We start from the raw sequence: 19936 nt of genomic DNA, 5'->3' as shown, positions 1-19936 counted from the left end.
GCCCCCGCCCCCTCATCCTGCTAAACACTTTCAGGTATAGTACCAGAATCTTCAAACGTTCCTCCTATGTTAAGCTTTTCATTCCCGGGTTGACTCTTGTGAACATCCTCTGAATCTGCTCCGGGGCCAGCACATCCTTCTTGAGATCAAATGCTGTATGTCCCTTGATATCCAGGTTCACAGAATTTCATTGTTCCACCCTTTTTCATTACTAGAAAAAAAAATGTTGGCTCTGTCCTCTATTGCCTTCTCAAACGCATCCCTGTGTTCTGAGGCAGACTTACTGGAAAATATCTGCTCCCAGTTCAACCTGGCCAAGTCATATCCAATCGGATTAAAAATCCATCTTCCAAGTTGAACTTGGATTTCAGGCACATCTGTGTCTTTCTTCATAACTCAGACTCAGGATTGTTATGATCACTGTCCTGTGAACCTTTACTGTGGTGCTACACAAACAAAGACTGCAGTCATGAAGATGGACGGAAAGAAAAATGTTCCAGAATTTATCCAAAGGCTGTGATTCCTGAGTGGAATGTTGATCTAGCCAGCTGAGAACCACCAAAATTAAGTCATGGCTAATACTTTTGCAGAAATACAAACAGAAATGGTGAAGGAGCCAGAAGGGAGTGTAAAATTGTACAATCCCTACAGTACAGATAAGAGGGCCATTCAGCCCATCAAGACTGCACCAACCCATCCAGAGCTGTAACCCTTCATTAACCATGGTTAATCCACCCAGCCTACATATATTTGTACTGTGGGAAGAAACCAGAGCACCTGGCTAAAACCTACGCAGACATGGAAACTATGCAAATTTAGAAGAATTGAACTTAGATCGTTGGGGCTAGGCACTGATCCACCAGGCCACCCTGGGCTCCAATAGTTTAATAGAGAAGGTACATTAAATAAAGCTAATCAAGTGGACAAAGTTTTAAGAAATGATTAGGTTAAAGTAAAAGATTAAAATTGGTCAGTGCATTGAGTAAAGGAGCTGGAAGGTCACGTTGCGGCTGTACAGGACATTGGTTCAGCCACATTTGCAGTATTGTGTGCAAGTCTGGTCTCCTTGCTATAGGAAGGATGTTGTGAAACTTGAAAGGATTCAGAAAATGATTTACAAGAATGTTGCCAGGGTTGGTGGGTTTGAGTCGGTAAGAGACAGTTTCGGATGGGGCTATTTTCCCAGGGTAGGGAAGTCAAAAACTAGTGTGCATAGGTTTAAGATGAGAGGGGAAAAGATAAGAAAAGGACCTAAGGGGCAACCTTTTAATGCAGAAGGTGGTGCATGTATGGAATGAGCTGCCAGAGGAATTGGAGACGGCTGAGACAATCACAGCATTTAGATTAGATTAGACTAGATTTCCTACAGCGTGGAAACAGGCCCTTCGGCCCAACAAGTCCACACCGCCCCTTGAAGCATCCCACCTAGACCCATCCCCCTATAACCCACACACCCCTGAACACTACGGGCAATTTAGCGTGGCCACCTAGCCTGCACATCTTTGGACCGTGGGAGGAAACCCATGCAGACATGGGGAGAACGTGCAAACTCCACACAGAGTTACCCAAGGCTGAAATTGAACCCCTGTCTCTGGCACTGTGAGGTTGCAGTGCTAACCACCGAGCCACCGTGCTGCCCTAAAAGGCATCTGGATGGGTACATGGATAAGAAGGGTTTAAGTGGGATACAGGCCAAATGCTGGCAAATGGGACTAGAGTTATGTAGGATATCTGGTCAGCACGGAAGTGTTGGACTGAGGGGTCTGTTTCCATGCTGTACCTGACTATAAATAGCCACTTCATAAAAATTGCGTTTACATAAAAGTAGTACAAAAACGAGTGGTGTGTAGTTGTGACAATTAATTTGAAGGTAAAAACACCTCTTGGGCCTCGGGAACAGGTGGATGCCCCACCATCAGGAGCAGGAATCTCAAGGGACCCTTTCAGGCATTCGTAGGCTCCCTGAGTTCAAAATGCTCAAGAGTTAACCAACAACGTGGAAACAGATCAGCTGCTAACTCAGCGCTGTTGCTTTTAAAGCGGGACATGGAGATGTTTTAGCAGCAATGACAGCTTAGACGCGAAGGGCGCTATATCAACGCCATATCAACTACAGGAGGCAGCGTATGCCTAGTAATTAACGGCGCAGTTTTACGGGCCTACATGCCCGAGGCAAATGGCGAATTGAAGAGGTTACTAGTATTCGAGTAGGTCGGAGCGCTGGGATTAACAACGGATGTTTGGGAATAGAGGTGGGCTGGATGAGGTTTTCCTTAGTGGCTGCTTCTTCGCCAGGATTCGACCTTGCGATGCAGTGCTATGGGTTTGGAAAAGAAACAACGAGATATTCCAATAAGACAGCAGCAGCAGTGAAGAACAATCAGCCTCCGTATCGCATTGCAGCAAGTCGCAGGAAAATGAAAAAAAACAGTAGGCTTCCATCACAGAAGCAAAGAATTCTGCTATTGTTCAGTCTTTTAGCAGCGATTGGCTTCTCCATCAAGTTCCGTGCTCTCTCTACACACACACACACACACAATGCCTGCTTTCACGTACTGTTTCATTCTCGAGGAGTTACACCCCTCACTTCTGCTGATTCAGTGAACAGATACCCCCAAAACAAGTCAATTCTAAACAAGAGCACAGTGTGCAGTGAGTGAATCACACTCGAGTTTGCTAAAACGGGGGCGAAAACATGTCGCCGAACGTGGGATTGTACAGATCCTAGAGAGCGCACGGAGAAGTGAAATAGATTTCTAGTAAGAGGGAGGCACGTTTCACCCTTAAGCTAAAGTAAAGCCCCGAGAGATATAGTGAAAAGACTGCTGTGGGATCTCAGAAACACAGCCACATTGTTAAAATGCCAATAAACGCAAATGCACAACTTCAGGTCAGTGAAATATTGAAAGGATTTTTTTTTAAAAATTAAATTGCTGTCCCCAGTGACAGACGCCTTGCAACGATCATTAAAGTCAACAACTACTTACACAATTTCCCAAGTATCTCGGCCTGCCGAACTTATCCAGCCCATCCTCCAGTCTGCCGATTCGGCATCGCTTTATCTCTTAAACTTTGCAAGTTTGGACTGATTCACAGGTACAGCATCAAATCAGCTTTTTCGTGATCGGACGAGCACAACGCTTTCGGCAGGGCCAGGAACCATGTTGAAATCCTTACTGCGATACAAGATGGGTCACACAATATCATTTGGTTCGTGAAGTTTAGATCTTGAATTAGAGGCATGTGGGTTTTAGTCTGTGTTTGGGAGGTTTTAATAATTAATTCCCAGCTCTGATGAAGGGTCCCGACCAGAAATGCAGACATTCCTGCTCCTCTGATGCTGCCTGACTTGCCGTGCTCACTTTAATTATTAATTGCCAGTATTTCTGGAACCATGGCTTTAAAAAAAACACCAGCGAGAGAGAGAGGGCGATAGTGGAATTTGTCTGGATTGGGAAGTGTTTTGGGCAGACAACAAATACTTAAGAATATTTGCTGGCTTTCAGTTAGAAACATCAGGAATTGATTTTCTTTGGTTCGGGGTGGGGGGGGAAAAGAGAACAACTGAAGTTGGAAAGCTCTTGTTCTCAGTCTGTAGACGTCCTGGCTGAAATAGGATATTTGAAACAGTAACAAAAAATAGAAGTTGCTGAAAAAGTTCAGCAGGTCCAACAGCATCTGTGCATAGAAGTCAGAGATAAGATTTCAGGTCTAATGACCCTTCTTGAGAACACATAAGTAACAGTTTTATCTAAAAAGAGTTACTTTTGAGAAGTTAGGAAATAGATTCTCTCAACTTGAGAGGTTAGTTGAAGGCTCCAAACCACAAAAAAAATGTTTGGTTGGATCCCTGAAGGGGCTTTTCAAAGCAAAGGTGGTTTAAGCTCAGTTGTAACACTAAATCAAGAAAAAGGCTATCACAATATATGATAGAGAAGGAAACCCATTCTGCTCCTGCAATATCGTAAACTAATGTTATTGGGATAGATCAGATTGTATTTCAATCTTTCAACTTGTGTTATATGAAAACATCCTAGTTTTATCCTCTTTTGAGATAAACTTCCGTTTCATTTGTTAAAAATCAAATCTGCAGCATTACAAGTTTACATTTCAGGGAAAGACCAGTGTATTAAATATAAAGACCTATCAAAACAGATTTCAGTCTGGAATCTGAGTTGTCAAGTCATAACATCAGTTGGGATCATAAAATAAGTGGCACTCAGTGAAGTTCAGGGAAGCCATGCAGTGCAAACACTTCCCTGTTCCAAATCATCTACATAAGCATCTCCGAATTTGACATATCTATCAGCCTGTACGGACAATAAAAACATAAGGCTTTGAAGCCTCAGACAGTCAAGTTTGCTCTGCCATTTAATATGATTGGATTAACCCAATATGATCTCAACTCTTAATTTCACATTTGGCTTCTCATAAACCTTGACTCCCTTGTTTGTCAAACCCAACTTGGCCTTGAATAAATTCAAACGATACTTGGCTGAAACTTACATTCTTTTAGTTAAGTTTGAGTTGCTTTGCACTTTAATGGAGGATGTGTTACCTTGAGGCCTAGCAAGTTCTCACCTCATCTGAACAAATTCATCTCATAACAATTTAAGCTCCATTTTAACAAACCACTCCCTGAACAACTCACCACAACAGAGATCAACTGAAAGACTGAACCATCTTTAAAATCCACACAGTACAAGTAGACAAGCACTCTGACCAGAAGTGATCTGGATGGTTCCTGACATTTACTGTAGACACGGTAAACAGGGAGAATCAGCAGAGATAACAAACAGCATCTGCTTTGCAAGGGAAAGACCTGGAAGTGGTGCAGCGCAGACGTCAGACTTCCTCCTGCTGGTCCTGGGGGAAGAGGTGGTCAGGACATCAGATTATGCCAGCCTAAAGTCACAAGACACCAGGTTATAGTATAAAGGAGCAGAGCTATGAAAGCTTGTGATTTCAAATAAATGTGTTGGACTACAATCTGGTGTCTTGCGGATTCTGACTTTGTCCAACATCATGCCAGCCTGGTTTAAGATTAGTATAGTCTCAGCTGTCTGAAAGACATTGACTTTCTTCCTTCAATGCTTGGCAATGTCCTTTTCCACTACACCTCACTCACCATCTCTACTACGTTAAACACTGGATCCAAAATTCTCCCTGGGAGGTTTTAAACTAATTTGGCAGGGGTTTGGTGCACAGAGTGGATGTAAAGTTAAGAGTAAGATTCAATCAGATGTAGAAGGAAAACTAGGACAGTGCAGCAGGCAGAGGAGACATAGGCAGGCTAAGGCAAATGGGAAGACTGGAAGGTAAAATTGTACTTGCGTTAATGCAAGGAGCCTAACTGGTAAGGCACATGAACTTAAAAGAGCATTGACAGCATGCGAGAATAAGACTGCTGAGACACGGTTGAAGGGCGGGCACTGGCAGCTCCACATTCCAGTGAGACAGAAGTTTCAGGCATGATCTTTTTTGGGGTGTTGCAGATTATAAGAGAGGTGGAGAAATTACATTATTGATAAAGATAGCCAGCAAATGAGAGAGGATGTCATATAAAGAATCTTCAAATGAGACCATCTGGGTAAAGCTTAGAAATTTTAAAAAAGCCAACCACAGTCTTCCCAAAAAGAGAGAGGGAGATAGAGGAACAGAAGTGTAGGCAAATGACAGAGGGGAATAGGATTATAGTAGGGGATTTCAACTTCGCTAACATTAACTGAGATTACCTTAGAGTCAAAGGATGAGACTGGAATTTTTATAGTGCATTAGGAGAGCTTTTTTGTGCTAGAGCATAGATAATCTAACTAGAGATGGGGCGGGGCTAGACCTATTTCTAGGGAATGAAGCCAGTCAAGTGGTTGAAGGATCAGTAGGTGGGCATTTCAGGGATAGTGACCAAGTTTCAAAGACATTATGGGAACGGGTAAGGATAGTGCAGAAACTAAAAATCGGGGGAGGGTGGTGCAATTTCAATTTCATTAGACAGGATTTGGCAAAAAAAAAAGCTGCAAGTCATTGCTCACAGTCTAAGTCTACATTTGGAAAGTAACTCTTAAATGCAGCGCTGTGGGGCAGCATCTTCCTCCAACAGTAAAGGGCAAAGGCAACTAGCCAGGAACCCTGGATGTAAAAGGTTCAGAGAGTCTGAAGAAGAGAGAGGAGTATAAAATGTGTTGGGTGGGCTTAAAATTAGAAAAAACCCACCTTTGGCAGATAGGATTAAGGCAAGCACAAGGCAGTACAAAAGTATGTTTACGGCAAGAGGATTACCAGGGAAAACAGCGAGGCCTATGAGAAACCAAAAGGGACAATTTGCGTGGAGCCAGTGGTTGAGGTCTCAAGGAAATATTTCTCAGCCATATTTGAAGGAGAAAGATATTATAGCTTAAGGTTTCAATTAGGACAGTGAAGTTCTACAGCAAGTTAAGTGTAATAAGGAAGTATCGGCCGTTTGAGTGGGTATACAGGTGCCTAAACCCCCAGGCTGCACGGGAGGAAATTGCTGGAGCCCTGGCAGAGATATTAAACATCTCACTAGTCACAGATGACCGAGGATATCTAATTTTGTTCCTTTGTTCAAGGAGGGCAGCAGGGATGGGCCAGGTAAATCCAGTTAGTCTAACAGTGGTAGGGAAGTTACTGTAAAGAAATTCTGAGGGATAAGAGTAAATAACATTTGGAAAGGCAGGGATTGGTCAGAGATAGATAGTCAGCACTGATTTTTCAGAAATCCCATCATACTAATTTAGTTGAGACTTTTTGAAAAAAGGTGACTAAATATATCATCATGGTCGCGCAGTTGCATGGTAGTGGTTTACAGCAAGGCCTCTGACAACAACCCACACAATACTAAGCCACAAAAAAAGGTAAGAGTTCATGGAATCCAAGGCAAGTTAGCAAACTGAATCTAAAATTGGCTTCTGTTATTACAGCTCCCAACTTACAGCATCTTTCACTTATCAGGATTAAATTTCATCTGCCATTGCTCTACCCAATTTACTAGCTATCTATGACTATAACCTGTGACCATTCTCATTATCAACAGCACCAATTTTCATGTCATCTGCAGACTTACTAATTATACTTCTACCTTCACATCCAAGCTGTTAAATGTACATAACATCAGCAAGGGTCCCAGCATCAATCCCTGTGGTACCCTGCTGATCACATGCTTCTAATCACAACCATCCACCAACACTAACAATTATTAGCCAGGGTGTAAGATATGGGAACAAGGAAATCCTGTTACAACAAAAAGAAAAAAAAAAATTGTTTGTGGGCTAATTTGGAATATTGCACAGAGTTCTGGTCAACGCACTATCAGAAGGATGTGATTGCACTGGAGAGGATGCAGAGGAGATTCACCAGCATGTTACTGGCACAGAATTGAAATGCATAAGAGTCCCATAAATGGATCAAAGATGTTCCACTCGCAGAAAGCATAAAAGATCTTGCTCCACAGATGTGTCATAACATATCTGAGCAGGTTGACTGAAAATATTCTCAAGTTGAGATGCTCCCAACGTCAAGACTGACCTCACTGGACTTTTCATTGGATACTGCCACAAATCCTTCCAGAGCCCATGTCACTCAGATCCCTATTAGATTCTACTCAGTCTCCACTGCTCTGTCAAAAAAAACAGAATTAGAGACTAAAAACCCAAAGAGAGTAAAAAAAACACTTATCACTGCAGTTTCAGTCTGTTTAAGAAATAACTGCAGTGGCCTCAAATTTGAAATAAACAGAATGCTGGAGAAAAACAGCAGGTCTGAGTAGCCATGGAGATAGGAACAGAGTTAGCATGGAATCTGAAATTACTTTTGTTCTTGAGTCTGTGTTCCCTATCCTAGTCTATCCCATAAGAGGAGCATCCATCCTGCAAAGTCCACTCAGGTTCTTATCAAAACAATTTAAAAAATTACTTCAGGAGATAATGGGAACTGCAGATGCTGGAGAATCTGAGATAACAAAGTGTGGAGCTGGATGAACACAGCAGGCCAAGCAACATCTCACGAGCACAAAAGCTGACGTTTCGGGCCTAGACTCTTTTCTGATGAAGGGTCTAGGCCTGAAACGTCAGCTTTTGCGCTCCTAAAATGCTGCTTGGCTTGCTGTGTTCATCCAGCTCCACACTTTGTTATCTCTTAAAAAAAATTACTTTTCATTCTTCTAAACTCCAATGAATAAAAGGTTGAACAACCTGAATCTTTTGTCACATAAAACATCCGTTAGCTCAGTAGTACGTTAAGTGAACCTTCTTTGAGCTGCTTCTAATGCAATTACATCCTTCGTCAAATATGGAGATCAAAACTGTACTCCCAACATGATCTCATCAAGGCCCTGTACAGTTAAAGCAAACACTTTATATTCCATTCCTCTTACTCTGGAAAAATCCCCTTCACATTCCCAAATCATTTACTGTATCTGCAGATTCATGTACTAGGACATCCAGATCCTGAGTTGTGCAATGTGTTTTTGTTCATTCATGGGAATGATGGCATCAACGGCTAGGCCAGTATTTATTGCTTGTCTGAAATTGCCCAGCAAGCAATTAAAAGTCGACCACATTGCTCTGGGCCTGGGGTCACAGGGCCAAACTAGGCAAGGCGGTTTCATTCCCTAAAAAGGACATTAATGAACCAGATGGATTTTTCCAACAGAAAATTTCATGGTCATTGTTAGACTCTTCATTCTAAAATTTTACTAATTTCAAATCCCACTTCCATTATCTGCTGTGCAAGAATTGAACCGTGTCCCCAGAACATTGAGTCTGTAGATAAACTATTACTCTAGATAAGACATTAAGTGATTGCTTCCCCAACTCACACAAGATGATACAACTCATACCTTGTTGTACATAATCCAGTTTGTTTCTCATTTCTACCACACCCCTGAAATCTGACATTCCTCAAACCAGTGCTGCAATTCTAATTCAGTCCTCCATCTTAGCCATTCTTTCTTCTCCGTCCCCAAGAGACTTTCCACATCCCTCCTCGTACACTACATCGGGGCTCAAATCCCCAACTTCGACTACCCAAAAAGGACAAGGGCAGCAGATACATGGGAACATCACCTGCCAGCCACTCTCAATCCTGACTTGGAAATATATCATTGTTCCTTTATTGTTGTTGGGCCAAATCCTGGAACTCTTCCCCCAATCAGCATTGTGAATCTACCTACATCGCCTTGAACAGGAGTGGGAGTGAGGTGGGGGGGCAACCTCACCTAATTTTTTTTTTGCTGTCTTTGGTTCTCCACTAACCACTTGTGGAGAGAGTGAATTCATACAGCACTCTCCAGGCATTTTGAACAGCTCTATTTTTAACAATTATGGACCTATTATCAGGACCCCTCCATTCCTTTATCTCCTTTCACACACTTTGAAAGAAGCTGTAACAGGAATAAGGAACACCATAATGGATCACTCCAGAGTTTAATGTTGGTCATGAGGTGGCAGGGGATTTTCATTCAGAAACTTTAATAGTGTTTCTGAATGGGACAGTGATAACACCAAGTATAGCTGTAAATGTGGACACAAGTTATACTACAGTAGCGGGGCGGGGGGGGGGGGGGGGGAGATCAGAGGATACTGGTCAACCTTAGCAAAACAACTAAGCCAGCAGAATGGGTACCACCCTGCACGCCCACCCTGCCCTTCACCCACCATTTAATTTGTTCCCCCACCCCCATGAACTTGCCCTACACATTCCCCCAACCACTACAAACAAATTAAATCTTTGCAAAGCTCTAGTTAATCAGGAGTTTCAAGAGGTAACCACAAGCTTTAGGAGGTAACTATAATGCTTGACTTTTGACAGTGCAGAATAAGCAGTATTAAGATTAGTAGATAGCCTCAATTTATCATTTATAATTGTTTGGTAGCATTTTGGACAGTCTCTCCCCACCCCAACCAGTATGTCACTACCTGTTGACATTGGTGAGGGTTCTGGGGCAGTGTCTCACAATAGCAGTGATGACAATTCTCAAAACATGGCACTATCCCACAGCTCAGCAACTCAACAATTCTGCTGGAGGGTAAACCCAAGCTTACAGGCAAACTATTGTGCTCCTCAAAACAAATCTGAATTAAAACGCTACACCCAACACAAAGCCAAGACATTTATACAAAGGTACTTCACCCTGGAGGCTGACAAACATAGCCTCAAGGGCTTTGATTGCAGGAAAGCCACAATAGTCACAGGGTTACTGAAAAATCACCAGCATTCTCCTCAAACATTTTCTGTTCATACATCAGGAATCACAGACAGGACCAAGCAGATCAGCTTACGATTCCAAGGACAAGACTTCAACAAGAGAGTTAATTGCTGTGCCGAGATGGAGCAGGCCCAGGAAATGGGGAGATCCACAGGACAATCCAAAATTGTGTCATTAAACACAGGCACCAAAATAACTTAGAAATGTATGTAACATCAAAATTTCACTCAGGGTGACAGAAAATCATCATTCTAGGTTAGAACATCTGTACTATACTTAAGAAAAAACGAGAAAAATTAAAAAGGGAAGGAAAGGAGCACTCCTGATTGAGGAGGCACTCCAGAATTATGACATTTTACACCAAAGCATCAATAGCTTTTTCATTATTTGTACTTCCCACAATCTTATTCCATCTTCCTTCATTTAGCCTCGTCACACCATTCAGCTTTCCCTGCAATATATCAACACTCCCTGCAACCACTTCCAACGGGACCAAGTTCCACATTCTCACTAATTCCAGAGTAAAGACACAGATATCCTCCTGATTGGATTTACTGCTTATAATTTTGCTCCCTCATCTGGTTTACTTCACTTCCTTGTATTACCATATCAAGCCAGTCAGCCGTCATAGCTGGAGAAAGAAGCCTATGCCACATTTCTTGGAAGATTCAACCTTTCAGTTCTGGTATCATTCAAGTCAATCTTTTTTGTACCTTCTCTAATTCACTTCATCTGTTTATTAAAATGCACATTAGAACTGTATATTGCAGACCAAACAAGGATCTATACATTGGACATAAAACTTGCCTAGTTTCCAATTCTCACTCTAGAATTACTTGGTTTGAATTGTTACAACACCTTGGAGCATTAGGATTCGAGAAATGCATATCTTGATCTTTCTGCTCTTCAGTCCCACTTTAGCCTCACGTTACAAGGAGGATACATTATTTCTCATAAAGCAAACCACTTCTCACTTCCCCATAGCGAGTGACGTTTTCCACACTGATACTGCAAACGTATTCCATGTGGTTTTGCATAGTGGTGCAGTCCTCTTCTACGTGAACTACAGCAGCCAAATAGGATGTCATCTACATTCTGAAACTGTACTTTGATTCTGCCATTAAAACCATTAATGTAAGGAGTCAGTGAGCCCAGCACCAATGGCCTGTACGTGACTTCTCAACCATTTTGTCTTGTAGCCAGATTGCAAATCATTCTTCATGCCCCTTTCACATTCACCTTGTCCCCACCTCCACATCCTCACCTTTGGAGAGGGGCAAGGCTATTCAAACGTTTATGTTAAGCCATATTACATCTACATCATCTTTATCTATTCAGACAATGCTTCAAAAGAATGCAATAAAATTAAGCAAACGTGAACCTCCCTTTTGTAATCCATGCTATTACATTTGCCATTTCTAGATTTTTTTTCTGCTATATCTTTGAGCAAAGAATATCCTTCGAACTCCAGTGTTCAGTATAGTCCACACTTTCAACTCCCTCTTTAAAATATAGGAACTACACTCCCCAATCATCTTGCACCATTCTCTTTCCTAATGAATTCTCATATCACAGTGTCTTCACCATCTATTCTATCCTTTAATTGACACACATGACAAAAATGGGAGGACACACAGATGGTTGTGAAAAAGTGGGGAGGCTGCAGAAGGTCTTGGACAGGTTAGGCTATTGTCTTCCATCTACCACTTCGTCCAATGAGGCAAAGTGTGATGTTATGCACTTCGGTAGGAGAATAGAGGCATAAACTGTTTTCTAAATAGGGGATGGCTTCAGAAATTTGAAGCACAAGAAGGATTTGAGAGAGTCCTAGCTCATGATTCTCAGAAGTTAGCTTGCAGGGAGAGGCAATGGTGTAGTGGTATTATCACCGGTCTATTAACCCAGAGAAACAGGTAATGTGCTGGGGACTTCAGTTTGAATCCTGCCATGGCAGACTGTGATATCCGAATTCAATAAAAAAAGTGATGACTATGAAACAATTGTCATGAAAAACCCAGCTGATTCATTAATGTTCTTCAGGGGAGGTATGCTGCCATCCTTACCAGATCTGGCCTACACATGACTCCAGATCCACAGCAATATGGTCAACTCTCAACTACCCTTTCGGATGGGCAATAAATGCTGGCTTAGCCAACGACACCTGTGAACGAGTTAAAGTTTCAGTTGGCAGTTAGAGAGGCAAATGCAGTGTTAACATTCTACCCAACTTGAGATGAACATCACAGCAGGGATGTACTGTGGGGGCTGCAGAAGGCTTTGGGTGGCATTTGAAATATCGAGAGCAGTTGTGGCTCAATTCACTGCTTGAAGACCTGGGTGTAGCCAAATGAGGGCCATTGCAAAGTGGTTGCAGAGGAGTTACAGCAGATGCGACAGAGGGGATAGCACAACATAGACAAGTGAAACACCGTGGCAGCAGATCTCCAGCAAGGGTTTGTAGAAATCTACAAGCAGCAGCATGATTGATTATCTTACCCTCTCACATATACAGATAACAATTCTGGTCTCTCAAAAACCAGGCCAAAAAACAACAACTGCACTAGTAGATGTTACCAAGCAGGGTAATGAAATGTCTGCATAACAACGAACCAGCTCAGCGAGCCAACCAACTGCAACAGGTCTCACCAGATGTCAGTTTTTTTTTTAAAAAAGTTTCACTGGCTAATGGTGAAACAATAACTTATGACATTTGTCATTTTACTTTGAGTGTAATATTAGAACCCACCTCACAGCACTATCCAATCTTTCATTTTTTGGTGCCGTAACTGTGCAGATAATGAGTGAACACGGTTTAGGTGGGGGTTTGGAATGTCAACGGAACAAGTTGAGCAGAACGGTTGGTGCTTATGGACGATCAGTCATTCTGGGCAACAGCACCAGGTGGTATTCATTGCCATTATTTTTCTGATGTTGTTTTGAAAAGACATGGGACTTCTTGTGTAAAAAGTGTAAACGAGAAGGAAGTTACAGGAATTACACTGAAGATTGCTTAGAACACTGCCAAACACCAGCTTCAAGAACATAGCACTGAAACATTTGATTTAGTTCATCAGCTCACTGCCTTTTTTTTTGTTTTCTGTTCAGAGGAGCCAAATGACACCACTCAGTAGTGGAGAGATTCTAGCAAACAGGAAATGCCAGAATTATTCAAATATCTTTAAAAATAACAGGGTTTTGGTGCAACTCAGTGACTTGAACAAGAGGATTCAGTTTCATTTCTGCAGAGATATAGCAGAAGGCTAATGTTTAATTGCCATTACTCAGGAAGCACCTCATTGCCAAGGTTGTCACCTCTCAGAAAAACAGCTACTGAAACAAAGTCCCAAACCATTCATGACCTCCTCACCTCAGGTTACCTCCCAGCCACAGCCTCCAACCTCATTATTCCGCAACCCCACACAGCCCACTTCTATCTCCTTCCCAAAATCCACAAACCCGCCTTCCCTGGTCAACCTTTTGTCGCCGCCTGCTCCGGCCCCACCAAACTCATTTTCTCCCCCTTGGTCCAGGAACTCACCACCTACATCCGTGACACCACCAACACCCTCCACCTCCTCCAGAACTTCCAATTCTCTGGTCCCCAATACCTTATTTTCACCATGGACATCCAGTCCCTGTACACCTGCATTCCCCATTCAGATAGCCTAAAGGCCTACCGCTTCTTCCTGTCCCGCAGACCTGACCAGACTCCGTCCACCAACACCCTCCTCCACCTAGCCGAACCCATCCTCACGCTCAACAACTTCTCTTTCGATTCCTCCCACTTCCTACAGACAAAGGGGGTGGCCATGGGTAACCGCATGGGCCCAAGCTATGCCTGCTTCCTTTGTAGCTTACGTCGAACAGTCCCTCTTGCGCACCGACACTGGCCGTAAACCCCACATCTTCCTCCGTTACATTGATGACTGTATCGGCGCCACCTCATGCTCCCAAGAGGAGCTTGAACAGTTCATCCATTTCACCAACACCTTCCAACCCAACCTTCAGTTCACCTGGACCATCTCCAGCACATCCTCACCTTTCTGTCTCCATCTCAGGCAACCATCTACAAACCAATGTCCATTTCAAGCCCACTGACTCCCACAGTTACCTGGAATACACCTCCTCCCACCCACCTTCCTGCAAAAATTCCATCACCTCCACCACATCTGCTCCCAGGATGAGATATTGCACTCCCACACATCCCAGATGTCCTCATTCTTCAAGGACCACAACTCTTCACCCACACCTCCCCGTGGTGGTCGAGACCACCCTCAACTGTGTCTCCAGCATTTCCCACAACACATCCCTCACGCCACACCCCCGCAATAACCGCCAAGAGAGAATCCCCTAGTCCTCACATACCACCCCACCAACCTCCAGATACAACGCATCATCCTCCGACACTACAATCCAACACCACCACCAAAGGCATTTTTCCAACCACCTTTGTCTGCCTTCCGGAGAGACCACTCTCTCCGCGACTGCCTTGTCTGCTCCATGCTCCCCTCCAACCCCACTACACCCAGCACTTTCCCCTGCAACTGCAGGAGTGCTAAACCTGCCCCCACACCTCCTCCCACACCCCCATCCCAGGCCCCAAGATGACTTTCCACATCAAGCAGATGTTCACCTGCACATCCGCCAATATGGTATGCTGCATCTGCTGTACACGGTGTGGCTTCCTCTACATAGGGGAAACCAAACGGAGGCTTGGGGACCACTTTGCAGAACACCTACGCTCGTTCCGCAGTAAACAACTGCGCCTCCCAGTCGCAAACCATTGCAACTCCCCCTCCCATTCCTTAGATGAGATGTTCATCCTGAGCCTCCTGCACTGCCATAATGATGCCACCCGTAGATTGCAGGAACAACAACTCATATTCCGCTTGGGAACCCTGCAGGCTAATGGTATCAATGTGGATTTCACCAGCTTCAAAATCCAGCACACCCCACTGCCGCCACCACCCCCCCCCCCCACACTGCATCCCAAAACTAGCCCAGCTCATCCCAGCCTCCCTAACCTGTTCCTTGTCTCACCTATCCCCTCTTCCCACCTCAAGCTGCACCTCCATTTCCTACCTACTAACCTCATCATGCCCCCTTGACTTGTCCATCCTCCCCGGACTGACCTATCTCCACCCTACCTATCTTCTCTATCCATCTTCAGTCCGCCTCCCCCTCTCTCCCTATTTATTTCAGAATCCTCTCCCCATTCCCCTTTTCTGAAGGGTCTAAGACTGGAACGTCAGCTTTTGTCCTCCTAATATGCTGTTTGGCCTGCTGTGTTCATCCAGCCCCACACTTGGTTATCTTCAAACAGTCTCACTGGCTCTTTAATTTGTATGGGAATGATCCCATGTCACCAGTGGGGGGGAGGAGGAGGAGGGGGCGGGGGAAAAGAGTCATTCCCATTGCTCAGGGCCACTATTCATCTCTCAAATCAACATTATGATCAATTCTGGAGATCACCAGCCTGCATGTGGAAGTTTAATGCATAAAGATAGGCTGCCAAGCTTGCTACACTAACAGTGACCACATTTCAGAAAGTAATACCTTCGGCAAGTTCTGAAGCAGTGAATAAAAAAGTAGATAAACACAAGGTAACAAAATGTGGAGCTGGATGAACCCAGCAGGCCTAGCAGCATCTTAGGAGCACAAAAGCCAATGTTTCGGCCTAGACTCTTCATCAGGAAAGAGTCTAGGCCCGAAATATCAGCTTTTGTGCTCCTAAGATGCTGCTAGGCCTGCTGTGTTCATCCAGTTCCACATTTTGTTATCTCAGATTCTCCAGCATCTGCAGTTCTCATTATCTCAGATAAAGCACAAGGCTTTCTTTCCAAACAAGAAAAATGAGAGATAAGGTGGTGTAGAGCTGGATGAACACAGCAGGCCAAGCAGCATCATTGGAGCAGGAGAGCTGACCCTTCTTCAGAAATGGGGGAGGGGAAGATGTTTCTGAAATAAATAGGGTGAGGGGGAGACGAATAGAAGATGGATAGAGAAGATAGGTAGAGAAGAGACAGACCAGTCAAAGAGGCAGGGATGTAGCCAGTAAAGGTGAGCGTAGGTGGGGAGGAGATAGGTCAGTCCAGGAGGACGGACAGGTCAAGGGGGTGGAATGAGGTTAGTAGGCAGGAGATGGGGCTGGGAGGAAGGACAGGTTAGGGAGGCAGGAACAAGCTGGGCTGGTTTTGAGATGTGGTGGGGGAGGGGAGATTTTGAAGCTTGTGAAGTCCACATTTGTGCTGCTCAATTTGTTTCCAAAGAGCTCTAATTACATCTGCTTTAAATATTTTTTACCTCCTCATACCAGACCTCATTCGAGGATTTCTGCTGAATTCCCTCACCTCAAGCCTACCCATAATGAGCAGCTCAATACCATTCCACTTGTGTTTTATGGCCAAAGCATTCAGCCTGACATTTTTCATTAGTTTACTTTTCCTGAAAAAAAAAAGGTGGTCTGATAGACTTTAAATACTGTGCTTAACATTTTGGGAACTTATAGCCTTCAAATCCCTCTTTTTATGCATCACCAAACACACTGTTTATTCTCACTCAATTTCTATTCCAATTTATGACTTTTGCCCCCAATCCATGTCCCTTATCTTCTAACAGTTGTGCACACCACATTCACAGCAATTCTTGACTGATAAAGATCACAGCTCCCTTTCTGAAATCTAGGTGTTTCTTTTTTAAAAACAAACAAGTTTCCAAAAATTCTCATCAAGATGATGGCAAACAGCTCAGCCTGGATCTTGCTCTCCCTTACACAGGAGAAGTATTACATTGTCAGACAGCATCCTGACAGTCAAATATACTTCTCTAAAGTTCCGAGAAAGAGCCCCATGTCTCCAGAAATTCCAAGGATGCTTGATGATCAGTTTGACATTAAGTTGATTCAAGTTGTAGAACAAAATCCTGTTGACAATTTTACAAGGAGAACATTAAAATAAGTTGCAACTAGGAAGTAGTTGGTATTGTAAAAAACAAACTTGTTTCCTCTGGCAGATCATCATCAGATTGCAACTATAGTCCAAACTCAACACTGGGGTAAGGTGAGGTGGTAAATACAGTTCTTCAGCTACTGTTGTGCTTACAGGGATGCCCAGATTGATTAATGAACACCTGAAAACATTAAAAACTTGGCATGGCATTAAATAACAATAAACCCACAAATGGTTCCAGTAGTGTGGTATAGTCAAAATAATGCAAAACATACCCCATTCACAGGACATAAATGAGACAAGTTTCAGAAAAAGATAAACAACCAAAAATAAAACAAGCAACTGGGTACCAATATAGAAATGGTTTTGAATCAAAGACAGGCCAATGAGCCCTTGTGGACCCGCCAAAAGATGTCTCATTTGTTCATTCCCTACTGTCCTGCAAGTTTCTCCCCTTCAAGTATTTGCCCAATTTGCCTTTCAGAGTAACTGCTGACTTTCAGCTACTGTTCAGATAACGTACTGCAGACACAACAACCTTCCGAGACAAGATAAATTCTCATTTTCATTTGGCTCATCAGCCAAATATGCCAATCTAGCTTTGCCCAGTTAAATCAGCCTTAAACCTTTGCTGCTCAAAACAGAACAAGCCCAGTTATATAACAAAATCCTGCATGTGTAGAACCCTAAATGCCAGCTTGTCCCAAATGCCCTGCTGGCCTTAACGTCTATTCTTCGAGGGCAATCAATGCCCAGAGTTGGGCAGAATTGTCCAGCAGAAGTCTAGACGATCACCTACAGAGGAAGGAGCGGAGATACCCATCTCGTGTAGTCTACTTTTGAGAAAGGGTCTTTAAATGGTTTAATTTATTAAAAACAAGGTTGAAGTAGTTTCCCTTCAAGGATTTGTACACACTTCCTCCTCAATCACTCCATCTCCCACCTCCAAATCTGCATCTCCAGGTGTGCACATGACCCAGGAGAGGGGGCTTAGACTCACCTCCCTTCCCACTCCTTGTGTGGGACATACCCCTCCCACCCTCAAAACCCAGGCCCTCTGTGCCTGTGTCTCCCAGCAACCAGCGCCCCCATCCCCTGAGAGGGTGAGGTCCAAAAAGTGTGTGGGGGGGGGGGGGTGCGCGCACACACGTGAGGGCCAAAGGCGGGGGGGGGCGCGGGTGGATTGTGAGGTGAAGGTGGTGGGGGGGGGGGGTAGTGAGGGCCGGAGGGGGGGGGGGGTCAGGTCGTGAGGGCTGGGGGGGGGGGGGGGGGTCGGGTCGAGAGGGTGAAGATGGTTGGGGGTGGGGGGGGGGAAAGAGGGTCATGAGGGCCAAGGGGGAAGTCGTGAGGGTGAAGGTGGTGGGGGGGGTCGGGTCGTGAGGGCCAAGGTGGTGGGGGGGGGGGTCGGGTCGTGAGGGTGAAGGTGGTGGTGATGGGGGGGGGGGGGGGGGGAGTGTGTGTGTGAGGGTGAAAGGTGGTGGGTTGGGGGGTAGTTGCGTAAAGATGGGGCCGGTCACTATCTCTCTCCCGCTCGGCCCCGCCCCGTAAACAAACACCGAGCTTCCATTAACCGCAGCCGGGTACAACCTGGGCGGGGGCACCTCTGTCTCCCAGCCATTGTTTCCTCTCCCTCTTCTTCCCCCGGGAGGGAATTCTGTCACTAACACGCCCCCGGGGGTGGGGAATCGTCCCTCTGTCACTCACCCATCTCCCACCGCCAGACCCTCACGTTCAGCTCGAGCTCCGCCGCAGAAAACCCGCACTCTCCGCTTAAAGGGACCGCCCCTATTTCTCCCTTAAAGGGACCGCCCCATCTCCCCCTTAAAGGGACCGCCCTACTCTCTCCTTAAAGGGACTGCCCTCACTCTCCCCTTAAAGGGACTGTCCCTATCTCCCCTTTAAAGGGTCCACCTCACCTCCCCTTAAAGGGACCACCCTATACCTCCCCTTAAAGGGACAGCCCAAGTCTCCCCTTAAAGGGGCCACCCTCTGTCTTCCCTTAAAGGGATCACTGTTGTATCCATTTAAAGTGTCCTCACTCTTACTGTTACTGTCATTGACAAATCTATCTGCAGCAGGTTCATTGGGGACAATGAGGTTGAGCATGTTTTTCCCCTCTTGTTAATTCCCTCACCACCTGCAGCAGACAGAGATAAAGATAAGGCTAAAGCATTCACAACAATCTTCAGCCAGGAGTACCAAGTGGGTGATCCATCTCAGCTTCTTCTGGTGGTCACCCAGCATCACGGGTGCCATTCTTCAGCCAATTCAATTCACTCTATGTGATATCAAGAAAGGTTGGAGACACTGGATACTGCATGGGCTCTGACAACATCCCGGCAGTGGTACTTGAGACTTGCAATCCAATACTTGCTGCTCCCCTAGCAAAGCTCTTCCAGTACAGTTACAACAATCTACCCAACAATGTGGGAAATTGCCCAGGTATGTCCTGTACACAAATGGCAGGAGAAATCTCGACGGGCCAGTTACCACCCCATCAGTCTCCTCCTGATAGTCAATACAGCGATGGAAGGTATCATCAACGGAGCTATCAAGCAGCACTTGCTCAGCAATAACCTGCTCAGTGACGCCCAGTTTGTGTTCCACCAGGACCAGTCAGCTCCTTGGTTCAAAAATGAATGTGAGGGCTGAATTGCAGAGGTGAGGTGAGAGTGGCAGCCCTTGATTTAGAGGCTGCATTTGACTAAGTGTGGCATCAAGAAGTTCTAGCAAAACTGGAATCGATGGATATCAGGGACAAACT

The 19936-nt window shown here is 44.7% G+C and overlaps 1 protein-coding gene across 6 annotated transcripts in view; it reads right to left on the bottom strand.

The window, feature by feature from the left end:
- Nucleotides 1-19936, bottom strand: part of LOC125446949 (beta-1,4-mannosyl-glycoprotein 4-beta-N-acetylglucosaminyltransferase-like) — a 61090-nt gene that overhangs the window by 21930 nt on the left and 19224 nt on the right. The window contains exon 1 of one of the 6 annotated variants that reach the window (XM_048520967.2): nt 18877-18946. The exons of 1 other annotated variant lie outside the window; for it this stretch is intronic. Coding sequence is in view for 1 of the 5 variants with exons in the window: in XM_048520963.2 (XP_048376920.1) it covers nt 2988-3031 (44 nt within the window). In the remaining 4 variants the exon portion in view is untranslated. 4 more of the 6 variants (XM_048520966.2, XM_048520968.2, XM_048520965.2 and 1 more) reach the window with 4 other exon arrangements.

Source organism: Stegostoma tigrinum, chromosome 38, assembly GCF_030684315.1.
Source record: "Stegostoma tigrinum isolate sSteTig4 chromosome 38, sSteTig4.hap1, whole genome shotgun sequence".
Taxonomy (NCBI): domain Eukaryota; kingdom Metazoa; phylum Chordata; class Chondrichthyes; order Orectolobiformes; family Stegostomatidae; genus Stegostoma; species Stegostoma tigrinum.
Note: the sequence above shows the minus strand (reverse complement) of the source record. Positions and strands in the feature narration are given on the sequence as shown.